General features: G+C 35.5%; 1 protein-coding gene across 1 annotated transcript in view; it reads right to left on the reverse strand.

The window, feature by feature from the left end:
• ANGPT1 (angiopoietin 1) overlaps positions 1–18,573 on the reverse strand; it is a 169,458-nt gene that overhangs the window by 75,125 nt on the left and 75,760 nt on the right. Inside the window, exon 4 of the mRNA XM_017806333.1 lies at positions 9,342–9,574. Coding sequence (XP_017661822.1) covers positions 9,342–9,574 — 233 coding nt within the window. The remainder of the gene's footprint in view (positions 1–9,341; positions 9,575–18,573) is intronic.

Consider the following 18,573-nt stretch of genomic DNA (forward strand, 5'->3'; position numbering starts at 1 on the left):
GACAAAAGCAAAAATAGTCCCTTTGCCCTCAACCCCTGATCCTAAATGGCTACTCACTGCACTGGGAGGCCTAAAGAGGTGTGCAAATCTCGCTTAAGTATCCAGCATAACTACCAGGCCACTCTGAAATGCAATTAGTAGGGCTACAGTGATTCTACTCAGCCTATGATCTAGTCCAGTATCAGATTTGTTAGGAACACTACGGTTCATTCCATACAAGAATTTCAGATCAATATTTTAACATGAGGAGGAAAGAGAAAAGTTGTAGCCAATTAGATGTCTCACATTAACATTTATAGAAATGTTTTAGCAGTTAATAGAACACTACTTTGCCCTCCCACACACCCTCTAAGCGTCTGCAGTAAGAAAGGTAAACAATTGCATAACAAGAGCACTCAAGCTATCCAACTACTTATTAAATAAATCATTTAAAGCAGAATTTCCCTCCTGTAGTGCTGCAGGAATTAACTCCGTCTTGGAAAATGATGCTAACATAGTGAGCTTTCACCCTCTCCAGGGCATAATTATTTAATACCTAATAAATTATCAACAGTTATCAAGTCTGGTTCCCAATAAATCCAGCCTTAGTGACTGGCAAGAACAATAATACTTGGAATCACTGTGCATTTGAAAGACATCACTTAGGAATACCATAAAGTGGTCCTCATTAGTGAGCTGAAATAGAATGCCTTATGGCCCATTTACAAAGAGATAAAGACACTTAATTATCCAGCTGCAATACAGTTCCTTAGAAGTTTCTGCTTGAGACAGCAATTTTGTGAGTAACTACCCATTCACTGAGAGGAGAACTAAAGATGTCTTTCACTAACTGCTACAAGGAGATTAAGTTGCTGGCTTTGTTTAATATTTCTAGTGTCCATATTTCTTTAATTGATTTATATTTTTCCACACAGGCACCCTAATGTGCATTTAATGTTTCCAGCTGAAGGATGGTATGCATACAAAGAAATTTTTCACTAATAAGGCATTTGGCTGACATCAAGAGTGTTGTTAGTAGGTTTATATATGCTGATATTCTCTGTAATATCTTTGGTGTGAGTGAAGAATACTAATTTCAGAAAGCAGGGTGAAGAGGGATTTGGCACTGACATATACTGTAGGAAAGAGGGTGGGTAATTGATTGTAATATCAACAATCAAGAATTTAAATATGACAATATATACTTAAAATATTACGTTTTTCAGTATGAATAAATATTGACCTCCTGCTGTGATCATCAACAAGTTAATAGGGATAAAATATCAGAATCCACAAATTCTGTTTTGAAAAATTTAGATATTTTCCACTGACATAAATTTCAGATGCTGCACATTCAAATTGACTTATTTCAGTATTGAAACTCTGTTAAACTGCGGCTTAGCTTGATACTACCTAATGTAATTTGTTGCATTTCATTATAAAACATAGCTTTGAAATTAAGGTATTCTTGCCCAAATAGGGTATGAAAATACTTCTATTTTTAAATCATGATGATTTGGAATTAATATTATTTTTTCAATGTTAGAAAAAAACAAAATTAAAATTAATCTGCCCCAACATATATATTGATCGTATAAATATCAGCACTAATATAATTACTATTTAGCAGATAATATGAAGAAAAAGGGTATTTGCAGATGGATAAGTCACCTCATTGTAAAACAATTCACTTTACAAAAGTGACAGTTTTGACTTTAAAGGAAGTCCTGACCTGAACTCTAAAACTACATTGAAAATGTTAAGTGAGTCAGGTAAGACTGACTCCAAAAAAACCTCCTACTTGAGCTTTCTGAGCTTCTCTGAAACATGCATATCAATACAAATAGCCTCCAGGAGAATCAAGAAATCTATAGTACCTGAACAGAAAAAGCCAAGTAACTCACAATAAAGCTGGTGCTGATGTATATGTTTAACTGAACATCCACACAACTGTATGAAGTCAGCCTGGCCCCTGACTGCAGCCCTGCAGTACTTTCCAGTTCAGTGGGTCACTTTCCTCAGTAGAATTGAGCTACCATAACGATAAGGGGACCTCTCTTCCATGACAATGAGTACAAAATAATGACTCCACGGCTTCCAAAATACAAATAATAGCAGATTGTATGATGGAATGCATCTTTATAATGGCCAGTCTTCGCAAGCGAAGATTTGGGAAAGGTCATTACCCTTAGAGCCTGCGCAGTGGATTTTTTAGGTGAGACACAGCATGCGCTGAACTGAGCCCACCCTTTAATCCTGAGGTTCATCTGCCGGGGCCGAGCAAGCTTGCATCTTTATAATAGTGAGCTTTATGGATGGATGCTTTCTGATAGTGATTTTCTGATTTCTTTTTAAGCTAAAGGTATTTCTGTTACTGCTTTAGTATATCTTAATAAAAATGAAACTTCATATTCAAAAAATCTTGAAATTAGGAAGAAGTAGAGCGACACTGAGCAAATGGATGTTTTCTGTATTCTTGAACACATACTGTCAACCTTAGCTGAAACTATCTGCTTTGACATCCTTGGGGATCAATGTAGGACTTCATGACTGAAAATAATAAGTGTGGAACACCAGATGACTTCAGTGCTTTAGACAGGGTTTTGTTTAAAGCTCTAGTGTTGTCTCACTTTGTCAAGTCTGGTTTTTTTATTCTTTCTTAATTAAGAAAAAAATAAAAAAATAATAGATGAAAAACATCATGCTTTGTTATTACATTGCAGTATGTTATAAAATATTGGTAACAAAAATGTAATTTCTGGTATAAGAAAAAATTAGGAGTCACTTCATTCTTGCACTCTTTTCTTAAAACCATGTTTCAAACACAATCCTGACCCACATCAAACCTACAGCTTTCAACCAAAGTTGCTAAGAAACTTCTGTACCTCTAGCAAAATCTTATTTTGTTTGATTCTATACTTCAGAAGAAAAATAAAGAAGTGACTGATATGATGTACTCTGGGTTTCTGCCTCACCAATTATGTCTCATCATGTTGAAAAAAACCTTAATAACGTCAAGGATGAGGTACAAAGAGGAGGCATGCACTTAAGAAATTAAAAAGTATTGTTAGGGAAATGGTCCCAGATGAAACACGCTGTCACCTTAGAATATGTCTCAGATGAGTACCAATATTATTCTTTCCATGAACAGAAAAAAAAATGATCAAGACCTGTGTCATACAACCTTGCTCTTCTACACTGATGTCTAAAATCTATTGGATTTAAATATCCTCATTATTGTATTCCAAAATACGGCTGAATCAATATATGATAGAAAATTTGTCTCATTGGACACAGTCTAAATATCAAGATTTAAAACTACCCTTCCATTTTTCTGTCCTGTATTCCCACAAGGATTTCTTTTTTATGTTTGTTTTGTTTTATTTTGTTTTTTAAATACAATTTGTATTATAAAAGGTGTCTTTGAAGTCGGTCTAATGAAGTAGGGCAGCATCACTGCTGGGGTAATTCTGCTTCTGTCAATGGAGCTTCCCCCATGCCTGTAACCTTCAGGTCATTTCTTTGAAGTTGCCATTCTGTTCTCACTCTTTTCACTTCAGCATAAACTTTAACATCAAAATAACTTCAGTCCAAGAAGGGGAATAAACTACTTATTGTTTAATTTTTTGTGGATACATTAATTGCTACACCTTTTAAAAGCATGAATTCCATTCAAATAAACTTTTAAACATATTTGCTTGTCCTACTCATAAACCAGGAGATTTGTACTTTTTCTGAAATGCCAGACCCACTAACCGTGTTATTTACTTCATGAACTCAGTAGGCACTTCAGAGGAGGTAAAAACAGCATATACATGTATCATTTTGAGAATTAAGCTCAGCTTCTTGTCAGCATTCAAGAGGAAGATAATGCTTCATTTCTCCTTTACTAGGAGGTCATGGAACCAGACATTCGTAACAAAACTTTCTCTACTGTTCCATTAGTTTTCTGAAGCATATAAGTTTTGGCCAAACATTTTAACAAAGTGTATTATTATGCAGTCTGACAGACAAAAACAACAAAAAAGAAGTGGAAAAGGAAAATAAGTTTATGGTTAAACATACTTTCCCATTGAACTTTACATTCCCTTGTTCTGTGGGTAGGAGTACTTGGGCAATCATCACAAGTTATGCAAATTAATATTAACACAATAGAAACTCAATCCATTTTCTTATAATGGAATAAAAAGACAATGTATTTGAAAATATACATGACTTTTGACTGGGCACCTTTTGTGATATTTGGCTTGAAGCATAATTTCTTACTGGACCAATATACTTTCCAAAATGCTTGGTTTGGACTTGCATACACACCTTTGATGATATTACCTATTCCTTAACATAATTTGTAGTGTATGGTTTGTTCTGTCATTGAGGGTTTTTTTTAGTAATATTCATGTGACTCTCTACTCAGCACTAGGTATCCTTTTCATAAGTAATTTATCTGATGTGGAAGCTTAAAAAGTCCATTACTAAACTATTTACTGTGTTACAGATGTACTGTTTGACAGTGACAGCAGTGTGCTTTATCAATCCTAAGACTAAAAATTTTCAAAGTATATGAGGAATGAACAGTTTAAAGAAAACAATAATCACAAAATCTTTTATGACCTTTGCTAAGAATAATGTGATTTCTATCCAGTTCTTACCTGTTGCAGGTGAAGGACTTCTATAGGCTTGGAAACTATAATCATGCAACATCTCTATGGTGATTAATTAGACCTTCACATCAACCATTCTGTTTCTTCATCTTTTGTTGGGGAAAAGTATAATTTTCAGGCATTCATCTACATTGCAATTTGTTTATTTTTAATATTCACTATACTGAACAACCATTTCATTTGTAAGTTTAGTTTAGAAATTCTACTGTAGAAATTTATCAGCAGCTGCTACGGAGGTTGTTGCCCCTGCCTAAAATATGCACAGCCAATCTGACAAGTCTATTTAGCCACAGACACAGGCCAAGGCAGAGACATGTGAGTTCCCAGAGTATTCTGCATTTATTTGACTCTTTGTAGGCTTTGTGACCTATTACAGTATCTATTTTAAGGATTTCATGCAACTGTAATTCTAGAATCAGAATTGCTCACACTGGGAGAGAGGTGGGTGGTATTTTGGAAACTGAACTCACAAACAATTCCAAGTTTTACAGGTGGCCCCCATCCCAAAACTGGTTCGTACCAAAACTGACACTGAAAATGGAATCTGGATTTTCTATTTAGGTTCATCTATATTTTAAAAATTTATCCTTTGTATGGCTTTTATTTTACTTTTTTTTTTTGGTAGTGTTTGGTTTTTTGGCTTTGGTTTGGGTTTTTTTTTGGTTGTTTTTTTTCACTTTCTCATTTGCCTTTGTATCCTTCAGAAATTCTCCTAATATTTGCTTAGCCACAGTGGAAACATTAAAGCAGACTTCTTAGGGTTGTTATCCAGTTCTAGGGACTATGTTAGCAAAGCTCCTTAGAGTGTTAAACTACACAAAAACAGTTTCTGTTCAGCCCTGTGTCTCTACACTAATCAGCTATATTATTCACAGGCTCCTGGCAGGCAAAGCTGTGATAGTTTCCCAAATTATTCAAATCAATCTAAAAATATGTCTTTTGATATGACTATGTCATTACTGGAGGAAATGTATCTCATGTTTTGTAATCAAAAAGCGATGGTTATCACCAAATCGTTTTCAAACTAATTTGTTTAGCTATATTATTACTTTTTTCAGTTTCACAATTTGGAAAATCCAGAACACTATGATTTATGAGAAGAATAAAATAATTTTCCTGTCTGTGACTTATTTTGGGAGAGAATTTTAGGGTTCTTGGTATGGTTAATCTTTTTTTTAAATATATAGACATACATGTAATATAAAATATATTTACTTATATTTTTATTTTATGGTTGAAAATCCAATAAAGGTACTTAAAGTCACTCATCTTTGACAATCTGGCCTTCTAGACTTCATACCTCACTTAAGTTGTGCTTCCTTTCAAAGATGACTGTCCCTAGTTAAAAACCCAAAGTTCTTAAGGGGACCCATCCTTTTGTAGCTCTGCAGCTTTCTAATAATTAAAAAATCTTTATTGATCTTGAGGATATCTAGTAACCTGAACCTAAATGACTTTTGTCAATGGAAAATATCTCTTAATGTTACTGACTGTTCCTTTTCTCCCTACCATTAGTTATTTTGTACACTTCCATGACAACATCACACATACCTTCTCTCCTCTCTAATAGTTCTGTATGTTACAGCTCTCTCTCCTCATATAGGAATTGTTCCAGGTCTCTAATTTGTCCATTGTCCTATTCTTTTCTGGTCCATTTCCATTTCTACTATATCACTTATGAAATTAGATGACTGAGATTTTATGAAGTATAAGAAAGAAGGGGTGCCAACTTATCTGTGTGTCACATTTTGTTATTCTCCCTCTCCCAAGAAACACCAGTACTCACAGAACGTTTTTTATTTTGAACATCAGTGCACACTTCAAGACTTGTGTTAGACTATCTAAGTTTCGTATTTTGGTGTGAATTTAGAGGAGTATCTCCAGTGTAACTTCCCAGCATGCATATGGAGATGGAAATCATCTTCAACATATATTTGCACAGACTGAAGTTGGCTTTGATTTTTGGCATAACCAAATCCTTTTGTATTTAGTCTCCATTAGAATTGTGTTGTGTTCCAGGATAATATTATTATTTTAACTTCAGCTATCTGACTCCTTTTTCAGCTGTGAATGTATCTATAAAAAAATGTTGGTCAGTTAGATTTAATCAGACAATAAGTGGAAACGTTTCTGCAATTATTTCTCTTTAAATTATTCTCTTTAAATAAAAAAGATGTCCAAGGAAAATTCTGAACATAATACACAAAAGGTAATGGAGTCCAAAATCAAGGGTCTTAGTTAGGCTTTTAATTTATATTTAGGCATATAACTGTGCTAAGCATCCTTTGCTCCACAGTTCCTCAGAAGTTAAAAAGACTGTTGAAAACTCAGATTTTCAGGTACTGAATTAGTACCCAGGAGCTCAATCTAAAACATCCACTTCTGTATTCCTCATTCACAGTTTTTATAAGAAGCAGCTGAGGAAATGAAATTTAGGGAAAATGTCGGTTTGTTTGTTGTTTTTTTCTTTGAATCAAATTCCAAATTTCCAAATCTTTTTAACCTTAAAAAGAACTTGCAGTATATCTCTGTATGAGAATAATATATCTTTCATTTCGATACTGATTTTAAAATACTCCTGAGCTTTATTAGAACACTCGGGACACAGCCCTGCCAGGTTTCTTTGCCAAAAAAACATAAAACATAATGAAGGCTTTGCATTGCATCACAATGTTTCTCTACTGATATGAGAACAGTCTACTATGAAACATGTTATTTAATTCAAAATGCTAGGGAACAATATAACAAACTGAGCAGAAGGGAACATTTAGAATGAACATGAGAGGAGAAAAATTGGGGTTTTTTTTAAAAGTAGTCTATCAACATGGACCCAAGCATGCAATACTTCCAAAGGAAGAGATGTAATCCTCATCACTTGAGCAGTTTAGATTTAAGCCACACAAGTTGCATGGGAATATATAGCAGAGAGAAAACCCACAGTGCCTTGAGTTGAATAGTTTGAATCATCTAGTACGTCTTCCACCTCTTAGACAGAGCTTTGAATAATGACAGAGGTGACAAATTTTCGATAGATGGGATGGTGTGATTGTGTGATGGGGTTTTTTGTGGGTTTTTTTGGTTTTTAGATAATTTATGGCACTTGGAATTACAATGATCAAATATACTGAACTCTTTGGACTGCTGGTACTTAACCTCTCATAGACCTCCCTCATCCATGTTTCCACGCTCACTGAATGACTATCACAACTCACACATCAACAGTTTCTCCCTAAGTTTATTCTGTACCCTTTCTCAGAAAGGGTTTTTGTATTGTCATTTCTGTATTACTTTGCCTTGTTTTTCATAGTTACTAATTTATTCTTCCCAGTGTCACGTTTCCATTCTTTACAGTGGTCTACATTCACCCATCTCCCTTGAACAGTTCTGACAAAAGGAATGTCTTTCCCAAGACACTCTGCAATGTCTTTGGCATACGAAAACTGAAATTCTACCTGAATTTCTGTCTCTGTTGCTATAAGAAAACCATTTACTAAGAAAGGCATACTTGAGGAGAATTTCCTAGAGTCTTTGTCAACACTTTCTCTCAAAGGATGTTATTTGTATCTTTATTCTTTTGAGTTTCGAGATGTAACAGAACTAGTACCAGTAGTGCTTGCAATAGAATGTCCCACAGAAAATTACTGTGCCTCAATTTAAAGAAATCAGACAAGCAAAGTGAAGAAACAATAAAGAAAGGAACTTAAGCAGCCAAGCAAACAAAGAAGCGGTATTACACAACCAGGTGCATTGTCTTGAAGGAGTTCATAAAGCAGTCACTCAGAACTTTGGGGTCTCCAGACAGAAAGGACCCCCAGAGACCCTCAGTGAAGCCCCTCAGAGGCCTTATAAGGATAAATATATATGCTAATAAGTGTTGGGAATTGTCATAAATATGTAACAGGATGGTGAGAAATGCAAATGAATAATCACAGAATGCAAAAACGTAAACTGTAGCTGAGATGTCATGACTTTGGCAAAATTATTACCAGTATACTTGGTTCACAGAATAAATAACATATGACTTCTAAACTCACAAACTGAGTCTGAGAGATTTCTTTTAAGTGTCAATTTTGGGCAATAGTTTGGAGTGTGTTTGATACACAAACAAAACACAGCAAGGCAGAGGAAAGAAAAATTATCCCTTATTATAAATAAAATCTTCATTCAAGTGAAGACATTCATCTTTTGGATGTCTACCGACAGCACCATAAGTACCTAAATCCAAGGTCATCAACATTATAAGCCACATATACGTAAAAGATTCTGAGTTACTTTGTTTTCTATCATATTCTCTCCATTGATTGTATCGGAAGACTAGAGTAAATGAGGAATAGGTATCTGTAAAATTAACACCCACAATTGGTTGTATTACTCCCAACAGAAGGAGACAGATACTCAGAGCAACAAAACAATATGGCTAATGTGAAGTCGATGGAATTATGGCCTAGCTATGGTCGAGGTATAATAACTCAATGACACTAAATTAAAAAAATCAAATATGGCTGTTAGTACAAGGGTCAGCCTCAGCAATGTCTAAAATCTATTTGATTTGTGTGTTCATATCAGCTCTCTTGTCCTCAACTATAATGTCTTTTTCTTTCTTGGAATAAGCTCATTAAGTTCTGCCTTCCCAAAAATTCAGGACTTACTTCAGAGGAAATTTCCTAGTACTTCTAATGTTTTTTAATGATATATTCTTACCTCCTTCCTTGGAGCAGAGGGTGATCAGAGTGTGAACTGTATCCATCAATTCAAGCTGCTGTTTCTGTAGGATGCTGTTATTGCTTGTTGCCTTGTTTAACTGCTTCTCTAGTTCCTGGATTATGTAGCTTTGTCGTGTGACTAAGTTTTGTAGGTTCTCTTTTTCCTCCTTCAAAGTGGCCAGCTCCTCTTTGTGCTTTTCTTCCATTTCCAAAATTCTGTGCTCAAGAAGGCTAAAATGAAATCAAACAATTAATAGATATTATTTCAAGCCAAAATAGTTAAGAATACAAAAAACAGAACTTTTTTTTGATGGTATAATCCACTACCTAACTCAATAATTCTAAAAATGTCACATCTAGTAATTCAGCCCACTGATTTTCTCTGTCAAGTAGCCAAATATGATTGATATCTAAGATTCCATTTTGTGATGTTTGCATACTGTACTGCGTAAAGTGCATGGAACTGCATATGTAGGTGTTACTCTTGTCTAAGTACATGAGCATAAGGCCAGTAACACAGAATCACAGAATATATTGAGTTGGAAGTGACCCACATATTTGTACATAAAGCCTTAGGCAGAAAAGCCTGAGGCAGGCAGAGGAGGGAGAAGAGCAGGGCATTGAAGAGCGATATGGATGGGTCAATATGATACGAGACAAAAATCAGGGGCAAATGGAGAAAGAGCTTGTGAAGGGCCTTGCCACTGAATGGAAGATAAGCACTGGCAGTTATGGAGGACAATCAAGAGATATGGACCCCATAATAAAAGTACCATTTGATGTGGTCTGTGACGCTGGGATAAGAATTGCACTCCAGATGAGTGGTAGCTTCTTTCTCATTAAGAATAGTACTGTTTTCAAAAAAGGTAAATAAAAAATTTGCATTTTAATGTAAGATTCCCTTGTTTTCCTTGAGTCTACATACGTATTCCACCACACTCCCCAGTGATGTTTTCTTATTCCACAAAAGGCTCCTCAGACAGAAAACTGTTGGGCATCACACTATGCAACATGCTTACATCAATTTTTATAAATAATTTTACACATATATAGAAACACTTTCTCAGGATTAATATTCTTTTTCTACTACCCTCTCTGTCCTGTGCTGAAGTGTACAATTTACAAAGATCAAAGACATATTGAAATATATCTAAAAGAATAGAGGTGTTGTAGACATAAAGGACAGCTAATATCTGTCAACAGTGAACAAGAAGTTTTTTCATGACAGTGCTTTGATGCTGTGGTGGGAGTTTAGCAGAAAGAATTTATTAATGTTAGATAAAGAAAGTAATTCAATCTCTCTTCTACTTTCTCTTTAGGGATTCTACTGTATACACAAAAAGAGATGTTTCTCATGCCCGCAAACCAACTGGTGGTTACAAACTTGCCAACAAACTGCTTCCTGTTCAAGTCAGTCTTAGGTTTTATTTATTTGCACTCTCCCTCCACCTTTGTTTTTACTTCTGGATAATAGATCAGTGGCAAAATGCCTGCATAATTTCAGGTCATTTAACCAAACTGAAGAATGTAATAAAATCCATATGGAGTTGTTTCTACTCGATATCACAGAGCCTTGATATGAGCTATTACAGATGATAACAATGCAAAGATTAAATTCAGACCCTGGATTTGCTGTACAAGCTAGAGTGAAATCAAACTGTTTGTTTGTTTGTTTGTTGAAAAAAAAAAAAAGAAACCAAGCAGCAAATCTTTTTTTTTTCTGAAACTTTATAAATGTAGGACTTACAAAGATACTGAAGAAAACATACTTTGTAATATCAACATATCTAGTTCTGTGAAAATCAGAAGCGTCTGGGTAAAGGGAGCAAAAAAAAAAGATGGGAAGGGGATTTATCATGGGGTCCCAAACACAAAGGGGAACACGATATCTCATTTTAAAAGGCTCATTAATTACTAACAAAATCATAACAAGATTTGGTGGACTGGAATGAGATGGTAGAAAGTTACAATCTGAAACAAAGTATGAATTTTGAAGCCAAAGACTATAAATTATTTTAACACTTAATCAGACCTGTGGCTGATTTTTTTCATCACTTGAACTCTAACATTAAACACCATGCTCTAGATTCACACAGATATTTTTGAGAATATTTATGTGAAAGTTTTGGAGTTTTGTTATGCAGAAGGTCAGATGTACTTTAGTTAGGAAGAAGTGGACAAAAATGTTCAGATGGATTTGGTTTTAGTCAAAAAAAAAGTGTTCCATTTGATATTTATCAGTTCTATCCACTTTTTTCCACTTTTTTTACAGAAATTATTGAAATCCTCATTATTACTCTAGATTTTAACTTTTCTGATAGATTAGTTATGTCAATGTACTTGACATAGGAACAAAGTGGGTCCTGGACACAGTCTGTAATAGAATGGGTGCTAGGTGGGACCACATCCCAGTCTGACAGTCCACTGAAATGTTTTATATTATCAGTGTAAGGGAATATACCATTCTGGAAGCTAGAATATAGCTTTAGAGTTAAGTAGTAAGAAAATACAAAAAAGTTTCCTTTATTTTTGTCCATACCATAGTACAGTATAATGTTTTTCCTTAATTCCACAATATTCTATTTGCATGTCCACAACTGATTTCCATAACTGAATGATTTCATGTGAAAGAAAGAGCCTTTGACAGCCACAATTTATGTATTGGATTATTTGTTTCCCACTGTGGCCTTCCTAAGACCACAGTAAATGAACCCATGGTGATGACAGTCTTATTTGCAGCAGCACTGGCCATGTCGAGCAAGAAGGAAGAAGCTGACAATGTTTAGAGCTTCACAGTTTGGCATCTACACAGGCAGACAGACAGACAGCAAGCAGATGTTTTACAGCTCAGTAATAGCACATCCTAACATTTCTGAGTGGTGTGTCAACATGTGGTGGAAAGATGGAAGTATCACAGCATTTGGTTCCTTTACAACTTGCTATGTAGATTAAAAGTCCTGTTATTATAAACTGCAAAACTAAGCTGTTTTCAGGAATGCATATGCATTGATGCAATAAGCTTTCTATATTCATAAATCTATATCAGATAAGAGTAAGTCCTGAGGATAGGACCACTCCCTGTATTCCTGGAAGAAGTCCAATATATTCATTTTGTTTCACTAGGAATCAATGAGAAACCTTTTATCAAAGCTCCAAATGAACAAAAGCAAAGTTTTCACATAGATCAGGGATTTCTGAACTGGCCTATTCCAAAAGGAAGAAATCCTTAAACAGCGTGAGAAAAGCTGCTCTTATGGCTTTTGTCTCCAATGTGGCCAGAATTTTTCATTGGTATTGTTACATTAATACTTGCTATAGCTCATTTAAATAAAAATAATAAAAAAAGAAGTTCTAGGATCTCAGAAAAAAAATCTTGGAACAGATTGAAAGTTATTACAAAGATACTTAGCTATTCTTTTTAACAGTTGCAAGACCACTATGTTGTCTCTTTTTATGAGATCAGACAACTTCTAATAGACAACTGCCATGAAGAAATAACTTTGCTAAGTGCTTGTTAAAGATATTTTCTCAATTTTTAAAAGAAGTATTATGAAAACAGAGTTAAAATGAAACTATTTCTACTAGCTATCATTAATGACTCTTGCTACATAAAATATTAAAGTAAAAGAAAAGAAGGTTGCCTCTATATCAATGAATCCAAAAATCTGTAAAGGCTGACTAAAACATTCTTTTATAGCACTTTCCATAAAATTTTATCATTCTTTTTTGCAGTAAGTATGCCTTTCCTACACATCTGAAATTCCTATATGTTTCCAATATGTTTGAAATTTCCATATGGTTGAAAATATTACTGATCTAGACAGATGAAACTGTCATGAGAACTACAAAACAATAAAAACAAACCACTAGAAGCATCATATAAATATACATTATATATATATATATATTTTTTTATATATTTATATATATAATTTTTTATTCAGGTATTTGGAATAAAAAAAATACAAATATTAACCNTCTGGGGAAATAAATCAGTCTTTTGGGGAACAGAATGAAATTGTGAAGAAAAAAATATTGTTAACATGAGTAAATACCAATATTATCCATTGGACAATGACCCTTTGGAGTCATTATCTAGAAGACAATTAAGCTAAAAACAAACATGCACATGCACACCCCAAACCCAGATAAATTTAATTATCCTAAAAAATAACTGTGTCTCAATGTCTAATATAGTGATTTTGGTCGGGCAAGGAATCTATTTTCAACCATACAAATGATGTGTTGACTTTGTCAGTGTATAAGCCAGTGGAATGCCTGGTGCAACTGTGCTCTGTCCAGCTGATTCAGAAAAAGCCCTCTAATAATGCTGGAGAGGGTAGAACACCAAACAGAAGTCTAAGAATGACTTCCAGTGAAAGCTGTTGTCATTTTGAAAGGTGATGAAGTAGAACATATAGGAAGCACTCTGGTAGCTGTCCAGGGAGGAAGGAAAGTCTGTTTTAGACAATTTGCCATATAAGGTAGGTAGTTTATTCACTAATCCGTTCCAGACCACAGGAGTTCAAGAGATTTTTTTAATCTTTGTTTTCAGAGGCCTCAGTTTAGACATGTGAGAACAGGATATAGACCAGATCTTAGAGATGGACATCTTTCTCATTAAAATAATTTTTAAAAATTCAAGATTTATTAAATATACAGATAAAACATATACTTTGTTGAGCTACTCAAGTAAATAAACAAATAAATGTCATACTAGAAAAAAATTATTTGGCCATAAATATGTAGGTGTCTTTTACTGTGTATGTATGGGAAGACAAACAGGTAGAGGATTTCAGTGGGTTTTTTTGAGTGCAAGAACACTATTCTCTCATTGAGACAGTTTCTTTGTACTTCCTTTTAGATGAGTGAAATTTTCCCTGTATTGTTAGGTGTTGATCACTCATACTTACCTTGGTGGTCTGATATTGTGTGAACAGTTTAAGGAAATATGAAAATGTGTGTCCCCATATTTCTCAAGGCAAATGAAGTAACCGGAAAAGTAAAGTAATCCAGAATTTCATTATACTTTTCCTCATTTGTTTCGTTTCAGTAAACAAAAAGGGTTTTTTACACTTGCATATTGAAACAAACACCACACTAAGTTAAATGCAGCTGGTACACTCTGGGGAAAAAAATGGAGCTCATAACCCACTTAAGCAGGGAAGTCTTTCAAGAATAAATCAAAATAACATTTAGAAAGCTCTTGTGGGAGAAAAAAATGGCAATGGAAGAAACCACCATTTACATTATAGTGGGTGGGAACCCACAAAACTAAATTATTTATGGCATGAGAGCACTCAATAGAAACATGATTCTAGGGCAAATGTGACTACTTATGCCATGGAAAATCTTTCACTACAGTGGATGAAAAGAAAAAAAATTGGCCCTTCTTCCCAGTAGAGACAGGAAATAAAGAGAAAGGCCAAGAATAGACATGTTTCTAGTCTAAAGAACATGCACTGGTCCCTTGTTGATAAGCAATGTTCATTTTATTTAAAGATAATATACAAGTTATTGTAGTACCTCACTGATGAGTTATTGTTACTATAAGAGTTTGTATTACTTTCATTCAAAATCTAGTTCTTAGAAAGTGACTAAGATTATTTTTATTTTATATAGAGGAATTTTAGCACAGAGAAAGAAATTATCAGCTCACAGTACACCACCTGTTTCAATCATTCTTGCAATGACAATAGTTCCTACACTAGTTCCCACTGCAGTATAAATCTGCTGCAAAAGAAAGGCCCTTTCCAAAAAAGCTTAAAGTCCATGTGAGTAATGCGGATAAAAGGGGTTTTCTCTCTTTTATTGATGTGAAAGTGATATGGAGAGGGATGAAGAAAATTTAACTGCAAATAGCTACTAAACACAGATTAGCCTGATGGGTAATCTGTAAATACTGTTTAAAATTAAACAAGATAAAATCATTGGCATGTCCACAAAACTAGTATCTGCTGAGGTCACCAAGATTTGTCCTACAGTGAACCTGACACACAAGTGACTGATTTCAAGATCAGGACCTACAAGGTCAAGACGACACAGTTCTTTGTTAGGAGTAGATGATGATACAAGAGCTGATGATCTATATTTTAGTGTAATCATAACACTGCCCTCTCCCTAATTTTATCGCTCCCAAGGAGACTGTAAAAGAACCTACACAGTGCATGCCAGATCCTTGCTTCATTGCAAGATGAAAGTCCACATGCTTTTTCATTTTTCCATATATACCCACACCTCTGAGAGAAACAGTAAGGTGTGCTTTTTAAAATAGTCCTCCTTTCCCTCTGACTTTTCACGGACCATTTCATCATAATGTCAGCCAAGTCAAAGGTCAACTCAAGTAAACCTTATTTGTTTACTGACATGAAGGCTTTATACTCTGATACATTACTAAGGTAAATAAATAAATTCAAATTATTAACTATACAAAATTCAGTCTCTTGAGCAGCCAACAAAATTTTGTTGCTAACCAGATTGCAACAGATAAAAGTGCAAATATTTATATACTTAACTAATGTTTGGATTGATCCCAATTTGATATAGATTTGTAAAATATGTAGAATGAACTGCCTCCTGCCCATACCCACTCTCTCTGTGGACTACAGGGAGACCCCACATAAATATTTTAGGTGATTACTTAGTTTTGAGATGGCCAAAGGCAAAGTTAATCCTGTGCTAATTTACTGACATTTCCGATTGATTAAGGGACATCTGTGGAGTTCAAAAGTTTTCAGTGTAATCCAAATTGTCCCGAATAATATTTGTTGGAATTATTGATTATAAACAGTTGTTAGATTAAACACATTAAATTGATTTTCATAATCACTAGCAATAATAATTGCTTTGCTACTAGACGCATTTAACAAATATATTTCTTTGTAACAATATTTTCTATTTTTCACAATTACCTGGATTTTGCCTTCTTTATTCTGTAGCTCCTTGCTCACCTTGGTGTTAGTCTGCCTCATGTATAGCCCTGGGCAAGGTTTTTCTGCCTCAGTTACTGATTCCTGTCCAGCAGCACCAGTGTCACACTGCGCTTTTTGACAAACCACTTGATCTCAACTGAAACAGTGCTCTAAAACTTGTATCAGATGCTTCAGTATCAGCCTCATGTTTAAAGCTGTTTACCTTATGTCATTGTCAATGTAGACAGTTGAAATAGAAACCACAGTCCTAGTCAGACTGACCTCACAGTTGTTCTTTCTAGAAGGGAACCGAGAGGCCGAGAGTGAGGCTGTGGAGTGAAAGCACTCCGTGTCCTCCCTGCTCACACCTGTCCATTACAAAAGCTGCAGTACAGGGGATCTCTCAAAGGGCAGTCAGGAAGGGGAATGGCTTTTCCCACTGTACTGGGTGCCAATGCCCAGGTGCTGGCAACAGGGGCTGTGAGGCAGCCTCTGTGAGGAAATGCTGGGGCTGCCTCATAGGGCACAGCTGGTTCCAGCCAGCTCCAACCGACCCATCACAGGGTACAGTGTGAGGAATGAGGGGAAAAGTGAGAGAAACAGTGCTGCAGGCACCAAGATCAGAGAAGAGGAGGGAAGGAGGCACTGGAGCAGACAGAACCCTACGGCCTGTGGGAAAGACCATGGTGGAGCAGATTTTTTCCACAGAGGACCCCATGCTGGAGCAGGTGATGTCCAAAAGTAGGCTGCAGCCTGTGGAGAGCCCATGTGGAGCAGTCTTATCTGCAGCCTGTAGGAAAGAACCATGCTGGAGAAAGAGCATGAGAAAGAAGGAGAGGTAAAGAGTTGTGCAATGTCCACAACCCCATTCCTCATTCCCCTGCATGGCTCGGGGGGGAGAGAAGAGTCAGGAGTAAAGCTGACCCTGGGAAAAAGGGGAGGTAGGGGTGAAAGGTCTTTTTGGTTTTGTTTCTCTTTCTCACCATCCTATGCTGTTATTAATTGGCAGTAAATAAGGCTGTTTTACTCATGACAGTAACTGATGAGTGATCTCCCTGTCTTTATCTTGACCACAAGCTTTTTCATCATATTTTCTCCCCATTCTGATGACGAGGGGCAGTGAGAGAGTGGCTGGGTGGGCATCTGGCAGCCAGACAGAGTCAACCCACCACACACACTCTCTGACATACTGAATTGCCAAATCCAGTGACTTCAGGTGCCACAAAATGGGAACACTGGAACTGTTTCTTGACTCTCACTTTTCTGCTAAACAGTTTTTTCATCAGCTTCAACATAAACCCCAAATGTTTACCATTGACTTATTCCTTAAATGGAGCATGGCTCCAAGTATGCTATATATAATTGAGTCCAAAAGGAGAGAGAGATCCTTCTACATGTCATATATTTGTATTCATTAAAATTAGAGATGAACTACTGAATATTTTCTGTTTCTTATGTTCTACTTGAAAGTGCTCATAAAAGTTATCCCTATCCTTTTTGGTAGTAGGAACTGTGGTCATATGACCCAGTTGTCATGAAGCAAACTAAGATGTGAACTTACAGTGAACATGAAAAGTGGTAAAAATCTGCTTGCATTTATCATACAGGAGCTAACATAGTGTAAGTTCACACACCTTAGGTCTTTTAGCCATTTCCTAAACATTACATCTTCTTTCCACTTACCATATTTGCTTCTTTCATTCCATCAGTTGCTTAGAAGAAAATATGCACAGACCACCTTGTGATGAACAGAGAAAGAGTGTAAGAGACTCATTCTTACCTGTTTTTCTCGTGAATTTTTAGGATTTCATGTGTCTGTTGTAGCAGTTGTTTTTCTAGCTTGTATGTTGACAGTGAATTTTCCAGTAGCTGAATTTCAAGTCTGGATGTTTGATTTAGCACCTTAGAGATAAATTAAAAACACTAATGTTTATATTGTCTTTGTTGTTTTGTCATAGCAGCATAATACAACCATTTCATTCTGATTCAATGATTTTCAAAAAGTGTTTCTAAATCCTTTTTAAACCTCAGCTGCTCAGCTGGTGCAAATGAACTCAATCAAGCTACACTGATATATACCAGCTGATCTTCTGGCAACCTGTTTACTGTAGAATAATACTAGACCAGCAGAAAAAGGCAAGGTGACTGCCAAATAAGCTTCATTTCAATGGAAAGAACAAGAGGCTTGCCTCAAACATGCATTCCTACAAAGCATACTTAAACCAGAAAAGTGCAGGAGTACTTGGACTGAAGTCAGTGTTGCCTCTGCTGTTTTGTAAATAGAGCTCCTACTTTAGCTTTCCCCTGAGTTCTCTCTTT

Source organism: Lepidothrix coronata, unplaced genomic scaffold, assembly GCF_001604755.1.
Source record: "Lepidothrix coronata isolate B3197 unplaced genomic scaffold, Lepidothrix_coronata-1.0 Scaffold15, whole genome shotgun sequence".
Classification (NCBI taxonomy): Eukaryota; Metazoa; Chordata; class Aves; order Passeriformes; family Pipridae; genus Lepidothrix; species Lepidothrix coronata.